Here is a 13,826-nt window from a genome sequence, read left to right as displayed (position 1 = left end):
GTGTCATTGATAATCAAACACGGCACGTGGGTTTGTTACAAATCCCACGGGCAGGGCAAGAGATGTTCAGGATATCTCCACAAACTATTGCACAGGAATAGGAAGAGAGTTTGGCTATGACAGAGTGAAAAATGGGAGAGAAAGAACAATGTCAGGAAAACATAGAATATTACTTAACCATTTCCCCTAGTGAGTGAGGTAATAATAAAGAGTTTCCATCATATATACGACGATTTCCCAATAACTTTTCAAGTTCAGAGAGTAACGCCTCACGTTGCCTTCCATCCTCTATGTCTGGTGTATAGATGACGTTGTACTTGTATAAATACCGCTGGGAACAAGACTTCAGCTGGACGTGGTTCGAAAATAGCATTACCGGGCTACCTTGCGTGCCTGAAAAATGAAGCCTTGTATCAATCATGAAATAGAGCGGCTGATCAGACCCCAAACAATTTGGGCACCACAATATTGAGAGCCAAAGTGAGATCCAAAGAGGAGATTGACAACCAACAATATAAGCAATTATGTATACCTGGCATCCAGAATCCCTAACATCAGTTTAGGTGAATCCTTCTGCAAGCCCACATTTAGGAAGTTCAAGTACAGAGGTATGTAATAATAATAATTTAATTTAATAATAAAAATAGCAAAAGAAAACCTCTGCAGCGCAAGTCTCCCAGAAGCAGGGGATTGGGGGAGGGGAGCCACTGTATTTCATAATATTTAGTTTTGGGGTTTTTAAAAAAATCTCAGCACAACCAAAAGAACTGGGTCATTCTATCTTAGTGGCTATAAAAGGAAGAGAGGAAAATGAAGAGTACATCCAGGACTCTAAAATAAGTCTTCATTTCTGCAAAAGTGAACGTTGTTACAAAAATGTGAGAAGGTGAGAGGGTACCTCCACTTAAGGTGATGGTATAAAGCATCATAGATTCTTAAACAACTCCATAATGTTGTATTGTTAATGACCAGTGTACCTTTTGTGGACTCTCTAACATGGCCCAATTTCTGTCGAGTATTCACCACAAAGTCTCGATAATCTCTACCAATATCCCTCCTCACCCTCAGCGAGGATTCCTGCAATCCAGACACCAGCTGAAGTTCCTCTACATATAAACAAATGTGAAAGTTATTAATTTACACAAAAAGGGAAATGTAAATAGGAAGGACAGTATTAAACCCCAGCTATTAAGAGTTAAGATTGTTTCACTCTAAATATATGCAGTTTATTGTCTGTTAACTGCATCTCAATAAAAGTTCTTTAAAAAAAATAATGTAGAGAAAAAAAAAGAGTTAAGATTGTTTGAGGTAGAAAAGATGTCAAAGGATCCAAACATTATTTTAGCAATGGATCATCAGAAAAGAAGTGTTACTCAGAAGCCTTTCCCAACAAGGCCCTAGTCCACATCAGTGGTTGCCTTAGCACCTCATTCCTCCCTTATATTTGTCTAACATTTGCCTCGTTTCATCTGGTTTTTCATTCAGAGTACAAGATTCTTCAACTGGAATATTGTTCAACAGTAAAAAAGGAAACCCTGCAACATGTAACAACAGGAATGAACCTTGAGGATAGTCACAAAAGGACAGATGCTGCATAATTCCACTTATGTATAGAAAATCATCAGACTCAGAAGCAGAGAACAGAATGGTGGTTTTCAGGGAGTCGGGGAGGGGAAGTAGGGATTTGCTAATCAACAGGTATAAAATTAGAGTTATGCAAGTTAAGTTAGTCCTAGAGACCCGCTGCACCACATCGTGCCTATAGTTAATACTGTGCTGTACGTTTAAAATACAATAAGAGGATAGAACTCTATTGTTCTTACCATAATAAAAAATTTTTAGGATGTCCACTCTCGCCACTACTATTCAACATAGTTTTGGAAGTCCTTGCCACAACAATCAGAGAAGAAAAAGAAATCAAAGGAATCCAAATTGGAAAAGAAGTAAAACTGTCACTGTTTGCAGATGACATGATACTATACATAGAAAAGCCTAAAGATGCCAGCAGAAAACTACTTGAGCTAATCAATGAATTTGGTAAAGTTGCAGGATACAAAATTAACACACAGAAATCTGTTGTGTTTCTATACACCAACAATGAAAGATCAGAAAGAGAAATTAAGGAAACAATCCCATTCACCATTGCAACAAAAAGAATAAAATACCTAGGAATAAACCTAACCAAGGAGTTAAAAGACCTGTACTCAGAAAACTATAAGACACTAATGAAAGAAATCAAAGACGACACAAACAGATGGAGGGACATACCATGTTCTTGGATTGGAAGAATCAACATTGTGAAAATGACTATATTACCGAAAGCAATTTACAGATTCAATGCAATCCCGATCAAATTACCAATGGCAATTTTCATAGAACTAGAACAAGAAATTTTACAATTTGTATGGAAATGCAAGAGACCCCGAATAGCCAAAGCAATCTTGAGAAGGAAAGACGGAGTTGGAGGAATCAGGCTTCCCGACTTCAGGCTATACTACAAGGCTACAGTGATCAAGACAGTATGGTACTGGCACAAACACAGAAATACAGATCAATGGAACAGGATAGAAAGCCCAGAGATAAACTACGGTCAACTAATCTATGACAAAGGAGGCAAGGATATACAATGGAGAAAAGGCAGCCTCTTCAATACGTGGTGCTGGGAAAACTGGACAGCTACATGTAAAAGAATGAAATTAGAACACTCCCTAACACCATACACAAAAATAAACTCAAAATGGATTAAAGACCTAAATGTAAGGCCAGACACTATAAGACTCCTAGAGGAAAACATAGGAAGAACACTCTTCGACATAAATCAGAGCGAGATCTTTTTTGATCCACCCCTAGAATAATGGAAATAAAAACAAAAATAAATAAGGGGGACCTAATGAAACTTCAAAGCTTCTGCACAGCAAAGGAAACTATAAGCAAGACAAGAAAACCCTCAGAATGGGAGAAAATACTTGCAAACAAATCAACAGACAAAGGACTAATCTCCAAAATATATAAACAGTTCATCCAGCTCAATATCAAAAAAACAAACAACCCAATCAAAAAATGGGCAGAAGACCTAAATAGGCATTTCTCCAAAGAAGACATATGGATGGCCGAGAGGCACATGAAAAGCTGCTCAATATCACTAATTATTAGAGAAATGCAAATCAAAATGACAATGAGGTATCACCTCACACCAGTTAGAATGGGCATCATCAGAAAATCGACAAACAGTAAAAGCTGGAGAGGGTGTGGAGAAAAAGGAATGCTCTTACAATGCTGGTGGGAATGTAAATTGATACAGCCACTATGGAGAACAGTATTGAGGTTCCTTGCAAAATTAAAAATAGAACTACCATATGACCCAGCAATCTCACTACTGGGCATATACCCAGAGAACACCATCTTTCAAAAAGACACGTGTAGTCCAATGTTCACTGCAGCACTATTTACAATAGCCAGGATATGGAAGCAACCTAAATGTCCATCAATAGATGAATGGATAAAGAAGATGTGGTACATACACACAATGGGACATTACTCAGCTGTAAAAAGCAATGAAACTGGGACATTTGTAGAGACATGGATGGACCTAGAGACTGTCATACAGAGTGAAGTGAGTCAGAAAGAGAAAAACAAATATTGTATATTAACACATATATGTGGACGATAGAAAAATGGTACCAATCAACCGGTTTGCAAGGCAGAAACAGAGACACAGATGTAGAGAACAAACATATGGACACCAAGTGAGGAAAGCAGGGAGGGTTGTTGGGGGATGAATTGGAAGATTGGGATACAAAATTGTACACTCTAAATATATGCAGTTTATTGTAAAAAATAAAAAAATAAAAAGTTAAAAAATGTTTTTGAAAGGTGGTTGGAGCATCGGATCTAAGGTTTCACTGCTTTAACCAAATCCTTGGCAAATGACAACACCTGTGACTGGGGGCTCACCTGTGTAATGATAACCTTTCCCCTGTGAGGATAATACAAGGTAGGTAAACATTTGAGGAACTGCTCAAGCTTTCACAGTGTAGTGATTCACGAACCCAAGAAAAGCGTGTTCCCCGAACTCCTAGTTAACTTACAGTTGTCATACCAATGTGCCGTCTAAATTTGAAAGCAACAACATTGAATTGGCTCATGAGTAATGACCTCCATTTCTTTTTCCATAAGCTTTAAAATATAAGGGGAATAAAGCATTGATAGCCAGTCAATTCATTGCAGAAGATGGTTGTGAAGTGTACGTTCTTCCCATCCTGCCAAACCTCACGGGAATACCGAGGTTGTCTGTCTATCACTGTCATGTACCCTCGTGCATTAAACATCCTCTACCCCTCACCATCTTTCTTCTTCCCTCTTTTTACCTGAAGACCGAGATGTTCCTTCTGCTCCTGTTGGTGGTCTGGCCCCGGCCACGTGGCTAATGCACGACAGCAACTGGAGTCCAGGTTGGATTTGACGAGGTTGCTGAGCCTGCGTGGTTTTGGAGATAAAAATGAAGAGCAATGTTATCCATATACTTTACCATCATCCAAAAGTTATCATATGCCTGCCACACGTCATGACGCATCTATCAGAGCACAGAGCAAAGGAACTTTCCCGAAAGGCTTATATTCCAGTGACAGAAAATAAATTGACAATTAACTTATATGGCATGAGTATGATAATTGTTAGGGAAGTGAAAAAAGTAGAACAAAGCCAAGTACGGAAAACTGGGACTTATTGGGAAGGTGGGATGCAGAGGTGGCTGCTTGTATCAGTTCACGGCGAACAGCGCACAGCCTCAGTGAGAAGCTGACATTGAAATAAAGACTCGGAGGCAGTGAATTAACAAGGTTACACAAGCCTCGGGTGAAGGAAAGAGCAAAGCTCCTAAGGAAGAAATGTTGAAGGAAGAGCTAGATGAACAAGGGAGAGAAAAGTAGCGGGAGGGAGAAGTAGCAGGAGGGAGAAGTAGCGGGAGGGAGGCCATCTTAAGAGTCAGAGGCTTCCGACTCTGAGAAAATGGAAACCCTTACAGGGTGCAGGTTGAACGTGAATCCAGTTTATCTGGTTCTATGCTGGAAACAGACTGAGGATGAGACCAGGGCGAAAGCAAGAAGACCCGTTAGGAGGCCATTTGTGGGGTCCAGCCAGGGATGCTGGTGGTTTGGCCCAGAGGGTAGCAATAGAGGGGTGAGAAATGATCAGAGACCGCATATCTTTTGAAAGTCAGGGACAACAGTATTTCCTGGTTGTTTATGTGAAGGGTTTGAGATCAAGAGAGGACGCATCCAAAGACTTTGGCCTGAACAACTGGAAGAAGGGGATTTCGTCAAATGGGGTAGTTAGGAATTGTCTGGGAGAGCAAATCAGGAACATGAGACATCCATGCGGATGTTCGCTACACGCAGGAGAGGGGTCTGGCTGGAGACAGAGACACAGGAACCTGTCCACATACCAGATCGCACTGAAAGCCATGATACGGATAAGATGACCGAGGGTATGAGTGCATATACCAAGGAGAAGAGGCCCAGGGGCTAGGTCTTGGGCGTATCCACAGGACAGGAAGAGAACCCAGCCAAGGGAAGCTACAGCAGTGGCCAGTGAGGTTGATGTAAAAACCAAGGGTGTGCGGTGACCTGACCACCACATGGAAGAAGTTGATTAAGGAGAAAAGAGGGCTCAACTATTCCAAGTAAAAGTGATAGGCAAGACCAAGGAGGACCAAGGACTGACCTGGGAATTTGACAGTGTGGAGGATACTGGGGAAGATTGACAAGAGCCATTTCAGCAGCGTGATGGGGAGAGGTGCCTGATTGGAGTGAAGGGACAAGAGGGAAATGAGGACTGGAGTTCAGAGTAGAGACAGTACTTCTTTGATGAGAAGCAAAGGAAAAGGAAATAACTGTGAGGAAAGCGGAATCCAGGAGAGGATTCTTGTTGGATGGGAGTCAACTCAGCTGTTTGTAGGCAGATGAAGATGACCTAGGACTCCGGAGATAGAAAGGAGAATCGCAGGAGAGATGTTAGGGGATAGAGAATTGGCTAAGGGCCCCAGGAGGTTTTTCCTTTGGGTAAGAGCAGAGCCAGTGCCCTAGGGTCTCAGGTGAAGGGCCAAGGCCAGGATGTGGAGGTTTGGTGAAGACAACATTGAAGTTCTACTTTGATGCTCTATTTGTCTCAGTGACACAGGAGTTAAAGGCTGAAAAATTAAGACGGATGAGGAGCAGGAGGAGGGATTAAGGCTTGAGCAGGTGGGGTGAGGAGGAGAGGGAGCAGCATCTCATGGGGTCCTGTGACTGCCAGGCCAGCCCCAGGACCCATCAGAGGTCATAAAAGCAAGACCTGTCTCAGCGTGCAAAGTGGATACAGGATAAGAAGAGACAGAAATGCACAGAGACAGCAGGGATGATGTGCTTTAAGCAAGACTGAAAATTCTACCCAACTCAGTCTGTTCAAACACTTGAATGAAACTGCCCATTTTGAAATCGCTCCCCAAAGAGGAATCACTGGCTGAGGCCAAGGACGTAGAGGCCTTTCCATCCACTCTGGGTTGGATGAAAGACACATGGAAAGGAAGCAGTGGAGAGGGTATCCAGGTAGACAAAGCCTACACGCACTGGCAGCCGTAGACTAGGACTTTTCTTTCAAGATGCAGCAGGAGAGAACTCTAAACCTGAACTATACTGGCTCAGCAGCCAATTCTCTCTTTTTCTGGAGAGGCAGCATCTTTTGCTTAAAGGGAAGAACATTAGGAAGCTCACTACTGTGCCACGTCTCACTATGTTGGCGAAGCTCCGTGGTGGGTCGGTTCTGGGTAGTCCAGGCACTGGGGAACCCCTAGCCGCCTCAGGCTTAGCAGGCTCTGCAGATGGTGGATCCCTTGCTCTGCCTCGTGCTCGAATCCTGGCTCTGCCGGTCATTTCTGTCCTGGAGGCAATGACCCCGAAAGGGAGAGGCCCTTGAAGAACACGGTTATGTTAGATACCTCTGTGTAGTTGCATGGGAATTCTTTGAACGACTTCAAATAAAGCACCAGGTTACTAACTACACACATTTTGCAATCATACCAATAATAGGGACTGCCTCTAAATTGTCAGAGGAGTGTCCTATAGTAAAAGACAGGGGACCTGGGGAGATACTCATGGGAATTTACGAAAATTGTTGATTATGATTCCTTCCCTCACACAGATTCACGAGACACTGTGATCAAAGTGCTTTCTAGTACAAGTCAGATGTGTACTGGGTTCTTCTCGCCTACTAGGCATCCCCATAGCACAGGGAGGAGCCCAGATGTCCCCTAGACTTTCTCTAACACACACACACACACACACACACACACACACACACCCCTGAATTGCTACTCCACCCACCTATCTCCGGTCTTGGTCCTCCGGACTCAGCCCACACAGCTCACCTACCTTCCTTCCTCATCTGGAATTAGAAAGATCTGTGCGGTACGCACACAGTCCTGTGCCCTCGGGTCCCTCTCCTCCAGCCCCGCAGCATCTGAACACCAGTCTCTGCGGGGTTAGAGGTGCAACGCTCCTTTCCAAAAGGGTTAGCCCTTTCCCGGGACACAGCCCTGTGCGCCCAAATCAGTCACCAAGCAGGGGTGGGATTAGAGGGAGGACCCGCCTGGCCACCTGGCCGCCTGGCAGGGTGCGCCACCCCCTGAGCAGAGCAGGTGCCGGGTCTGGGCCTGCCCCGATTTCAATTTCAACCCTGCTGGCCCAGCCTCTTCCGGAGCCGCCTCCATCCTGGTCCTGACTCTAAGCTGCACCTGGCAAATTAAGAGATGCTCCCAGTGTCAGTGGGGTGGGGGGGCAGCTCTGCCTACCTTGGGCCCTCCTGATCCCACTCATCAGCTGTCCCTGGATTAACCTGCCGGGTGACTTTACCACATGATGTGCACTGGGAACTCCAGAAACTTACATCCTTAGCATTTGGTACTTGAACTAAATCCCTGCTGTTGCCAATATGACTAAGTCGCAGCTGCTGTGACTGTCTTTGGAGTCAAACCAGGGCTCATCCCTAGTTGTATCCTTGGTACAGATCCCTAGAAGGGGATTTGCAGTGCTTTGTAAGCTAACTGTCGGAGGTCATTTTTGGAAATGGTCTTTGTTGTATCAATCTTTTTGTTCATTGCTTCCAGGTTTCTGTCATTCTTTGGCTTTGCCAGTTAAAAGATATTTTAAATCACTAATTCTTTCTTTTAATATTTTTATAGTTGCATTGTTTTGCATTTAAATCCTGGATGCACACTGAATACCCATTTGAATTATAAGATGATTATCTGACACTTGGTTGTTCCTCACATTACTCACTGCTTTGAAATTTCATTGTTATTCTACAGAAACCTGTGTGCATGCTCTAAACATAAACTCAATTCTGCACTGTCCAGGGTGCCCCAGTAACAATATTTTGTTTGCTATATCTTGAAATGATTAAAGACTAAAAAAAGTCTATATGTACTAGGTGCTCAAAAATTCCTGGCTGTTCCTTTAAATGTATTTTTTCAAATGAACTTCAGAATCGTTGCATTGAGCTCTAGACTATAACAAATTCCCTTGTCCTAATAATTTAAAGTTGTATTGAATGTAAATGTTGATTTAGTTCCCCCAAGTTGCAGAGTCCTCGCTAAGATTTCCCTGGAATATCCTTGTGTTCGTAAGTGATTTCAAGGAAGATGCTTGTGGGTGTCCAGAGTACTGCCGTCGAAACCTGCCCTGTATGCCGTCTGGGTAGTGGGCATGCCTACTGTGTGTTCTGGTTTGTTTAAGATTCTGGCTTGTCTCGTGGAGGGTAACTCAGGAGAGAGGGTGCAGGGAGAAGAAAAGACAACGAGAGGGGAAAACTCTTGAGAATGTTGGATTGGATGAGACACTGCCAGACATCATTTGTGGACACAGTCCAGTATTCAGGTGTAGCAGGTTTTTAGTAAATATTTCTTGAACCTGCATTGGTTACAGGGGAACGCGTCTTTCTGTGCGTACCACCTCTTCATGGTATTTGGGACTCATAACTAATGACCATACCTGTAACTGAGCAGGACCCTTTGGGGGCCTTCCTGGGACAGACCTCTCCCCGTATCCTCTGCTTTAGCTCTTCTCTGAAGTACCTAGATAATAGCATCTGGTGCATATTTCCTGAGTTGTTTTTCAGGTGCTAACACCTCTCTCCTCTACCAAGTGGAAGGAATTAACTACTTGACTCTGAGCTCCTAGCCACCAGAGCCTGAGGATTGATAATGTTAACCCTTGTGACTCTATCCTGTTACTGTTACCGAATTAAGTCCTCTGGACCCTGCTGGGTCCCCAGCCTGGCCAAAGCTCTCTGCCTTGGGGGAGGGTTCTTTTTCCACGTGTGTTCGAGTAGGCTGCAGACTGAAAAAAAGAAGCGCAACCTAAAAGTTGAGAATCACGTTTTATTTGGCAGATCTTCTGAGGACTTCAAGCCCAGGAGGCAGCCTCTCAGATCGCTCTGGGGGACTGCTCCCAAGAGGAAAGGGAGGAACCCGGATCTATAGGAGTTTTTGCAAAAAAAATAAAAAAGGCAGTCAGAACATCAAAAGATTACTGTTAATTAAAGGAAACCAGACACCTCAACTTAATGAATTTAGCTCTTTTCTATGTAGAGGAAGATGCAAGAGTCTGGGCTCTTTGAAGTCATTCCTTTGATATGCACCTTAGCTATCTAGGGTTGGTATCCTGATCTTTCGCAATCTGAGGCCTCACTGGGTGCACCTTTGGGGGTGGCTGCAGTGGCTGAGGGCTTGGCCACGGGCAGCCTGTTTGTTTCCATCCTCAGTTCCCACAGGGCTTGCTGGGGGGTGTGGGGGGCAGTTGAAGTGGCTTGATGGTGGCAACATCCTTTGTCTACCGATAGGGCAGGCAATATTTTCATCCACAAGGCAAATAAGGAAACTGAAGCTGAGATTGACACAGCACAGGCTTTATTCCTTGGCCAAAGAATGGAGAAGTGGGAACTAAGTTCACAGATCAACTTCTTGCCCACACTGGGAGAGTGATTTAGTTTTTTTGTTTTGTTTTTTAATTAATTTATTTATTTTATTTATTTATTTATTTATTTATTATTATTTTTGGGGGGGTACACCAAGTTCAATCATCTGTTTTTATACACATATCCCCGTATTCCCTCCCTTCCTTGACTCCCCCCCTCGAGTCCCCCCCACCCTCCCCTCCCCAGTCCTCGAGTGATTTAGTTTTAAGCAGTAAAGACTAAGGGAGGAGGACTGAAGCTAATGATGAGGAGGTATGTGCATTAGTCTACTGGGGAAGGGGCAGGGCTTCTTCCAAGGGAGTGGGGTGTCACCCCCTTTTCATTCTTTTTTTGGTCCTTAGTGTCTGGTCCTGGCCACTGGTAGGTGTGTTATTTAATATGCTAATATAGTAAAATCAGCACATAAGGAGAATCAGGTTCTGTTGGAGGTCAGATTCCTCTCCATCTTGGTCCCAGCTGGTTATTGGTTCCATCTGGTTTTTGTTTGTTTGTTTGTTTGCAGCTTTCTTTCTTATCTCTGCATCTTTAATTTAAAGATTTATGTTAACTCCTGCTAAAGGTAAGGGGTTGGAGAGTTGTGATCAAACACCTGGAGCAGCTCTGGCAACATTAACTCACCATCAACCAATCAAAAAATGACACACGAGCTAGTCACATACCTTGGAATGCCTCTCCCTCCCCTTGCCTTCAAAATGCTTTGCTGATACTCGTGGGGAGTTCTAGTGTTTTCAGCACTAGCTGCCTTGGACTCCTTGCTTGGTGGCCTGAAATAAATGTTGCACTTTTCTTCACAACCCGGTGTTAGTAGGTTGGCTTTACTGTGCCCTGGCGACTAGACCTGAATTTGGTTCGGTAACAAAACGGGCTCTTGACTAGATGCACAACTGAGAATAGCCTGGTGTGGTACTGTGAATTCAATTATGAATGACCCCATGAGACTTCTGAAAGATAATGAACTGCCCACCAGAATAATTTAACTGCTGGAGACTGGGATGCTGAGGTGGGTGCCTTTGCTTAGCCTCTGGAGGTGGCCAGTTGGATACCTGAGTTTGATGAGGAAATTGAAACTTCCATACTTGTAATTGTTTACTCTCTATCTTGCAAAGGCCTGCTCGTCACTCTCAGTTAAACAGTAAAATGAATGACTAAGAGTGATCAGATAAGGGAAGAATGTCTCGCTCTCAGTCACCCACCCCAAGCCTTTGTTTGAGACCCTTTGCACATAGACTTGTTAAGTGACCATTAACTTCAACCTGCAACCAATGTGAGAATGCAAATTGTGACCTTAGTCCTGATAGAAATGGAATGTCCGGCTCCTACAAGTTCCTGTTAGGACCCCCTACTATGTGTGTAACCCCTGGCAACTTCTGCGCTTTGTAACTGCCCATGACCTATAGTATTTTCCAGCCAATCAGTCTGTACCAATTATAGCTGTTTGTTTTAACCTATATAAGGAGAAGACTCCCCTGAAACGGGGCCCCAGAATTTTGGAGCGTTCGCTCGTCTGGGTCCGCCAGCTCAATAAACCTGAGTTCTCCAACTCTCCGAGTCTTGTGCTTGGTTTCTCGTGGGATCAGTTTTTTTCTGCAACAAGGTGAGTAGGCAGAGTGGGGTCCAGCTCATAATGAGACCTCTAAGGTGGAGGGGGTTTACCCTGAAAACCAGAAAATAAGTACTGGTGAGGACATGGAGAAACTGGAAGCTTTATGTGCTGTTGGTAGGGGGTGAAATGGTGTAGCCACTGTGGAAAACCATATGACAGTTCCTCAAGAAATTACAAATAGAATTAGCATTTATCTAGTAAACCCAGTCGTGGGTATATATGCAAAAATATTAAAACTAAGGTCTCAAAAGAGATTTGCATACCCATGATCGTTGTAGCATTGTCCATAACAGCCAGGAGGTAGAAGCACCCTAAATCTCCATCAACAGATGAGTAGACTTTCTAAAATGTGGTATATACATACAGTGTGGACATCCTAATGGTTTTGAGGTGATAGTTCATTGTGATTTGCATGCCCCTTAATTACAATAAGTCCCCTACAGATAAACCTTCTAGTTGTGAGCTTTCAAAGATGCGAACGTGTGGCGAAGACCCGATGGAACTGGAGGCCCAGAGAAAGGACAAAGAGAGACAAGAGGAAGAAGTAACTGAAGAACTGAAGAGATTCATGACACAGGGGATGGTGAGGGGATTTTCTTTATTTGAGGAGGCACTGTTCGTTTTTTTGTTTGTTTGTTTGTTTTTTGTTTTAGTTTTAGTTTTGCACTGCTCGTTTTTGAGGCACAGGACCTGAACATATGAAGGTTGTAGCAGCCATTCAGGATGCATTCCGGCACTACCGTGTCATCTATGATGAGAAAAAAAGCAGTTGCTACCCAGACATCACTGGATCATTTTTTTTACGAGGGTAGGTAGAATTGAACCCAGCAAGGAACCAGAACCTGTGCCATCAGCGTAGGGCATGAGTGACACTGCAGCTCGCCCTCCGTCTCCTATCGCCGACCATCCATCAGCTCTACCACATCCCATCTCCTCTCCCCCCTCCAGTCAGTCACTCCTCTTGCCTGTTCACTCGATGCCAGCCCCTGTATGCCGGCTGTCATACTTACTACTGTACTTTTCAAGGTCTGTACTACAAGATTAAACATATTTTTTCATTTGTTTGTTTCTTATGTATTATATGTGTGAAAACTATTATAAACCTATTACAGTACAGCACTATATAGCCACTTGTATTAGTTGGGTACCTAGGCTAACTTTGTTGGCCTTGCAAACAAATAGGACTTATGGATATGCCCTCAGAACGGAACACATTTGTATGCAGGGGACGTACTGTATTGGAGGTGTTAGCCATCCTTACAGATGCTTGTTGACTGTATGCCATCTTCTTTGGCTCTACAAGCAGGGCAGGGGGTGGGGGACTGGGTGAGAAGTTCTGACAATCAGCGAATCAGTCTAAAAGTGTGTGATGGTGATTCTCAGAGTCCATGAGCCCTGGAATTTTGCTCTTTGAAGTAGAAACCTGAGGATAGGAATGCTTTCCCCAAAGGGAGTTTGAACCAAGAATCTCGCCTGCCGTTTCAGTAAGCAGAGGATCTTGCAGCCATAAAGCCATCAGTCACTGCAGCCGCCCCAGTGGTGCACCCTGAGGGGAATTCAGGATGGAGAAAAACAGGATACTGGCCCTAGATAATTAAGGTACATATCAAAGGGATAATTTCAATGAGCCCAGACTCTTGCATCTTCACAGACCCTAGAAAGCACTGAAATTATTAACTTGAGATGTCTGCTTTTGATGTTCAGCTATGCGTTTTTTATTTTGTTTTTTTTTGTTTGTTTTTGGTCTTTTTTTTGGTTGGTTGGTTTTTTCGTTTTTTTTTTGTTTTTTTGCAAAAACTCCTGTGTATCTTGACTCCTCACTTAGCTCTTTGGAACAGTCCCTCAAAGCTTTCTGAGAGGCTGTATCCCAGGCTTAAATCTTCAGTAAGTCCACTGAATAAAATATAATTCTCAACTTTTAGGTTGTGCATTTTTTTCAGTCAGCAGGAGGGACCAAGGCACCAGTTGAATGAAAGACGGAAAGATAGTTTCATTTTTTTTTAAGAACTTTTATTGAGATACAGTTGACATACAATAACCTGCATATATTTAAAGTGTACAGTTTGATATATTTTTCTTATTAGTAATGTATATATGGCAATCCCAGTCTCCCAATTCATTCCCCCCCCCCCGCCCCCGCTTTCCCCACTTGGTGTCCATATGTTTGTTCTCTACATCTGTGTCTCTATTTCTGCCTTGCAAACTGGTTGATTTG

The 13,826-nt window shown here is 43.5% G+C and overlaps 1 protein-coding gene across 1 annotated transcript in view; it reads right to left on the bottom strand.

The window, feature by feature from the left end:
• The window catches only part of PIWIL3 (piwi like RNA-mediated gene silencing 3), a 28,138-nt gene extending 21,230 nt beyond the window's left edge, over positions 1-6,908 (bottom strand). Inside the window, 4 exon segments of the mRNA XM_057746839.1 lie at positions 179-393; positions 978-1,106; positions 4,368-4,476; positions 6,750-6,908. Of these exon segments, the coding sequence (XP_057602822.1) occupies positions 179-393; positions 978-1,106; positions 4,368-4,476; positions 6,750-6,908 (612 nt within the window).
• Positions 6,909-13,826: the final 6,918 nt, after the last annotated feature.

The sequence above is a fragment of the Hippopotamus amphibius genome, chromosome 8 (assembly GCF_030028045.1).
Source record: "Hippopotamus amphibius kiboko isolate mHipAmp2 chromosome 8, mHipAmp2.hap2, whole genome shotgun sequence".
NCBI classification, from domain to species: domain Eukaryota; kingdom Metazoa; phylum Chordata; class Mammalia; order Artiodactyla; family Hippopotamidae; genus Hippopotamus; species Hippopotamus amphibius.
The sequence above is the reverse complement of the archived record's forward strand: the minus strand, read 5'-3'. Positions and strand labels throughout refer to the sequence as shown.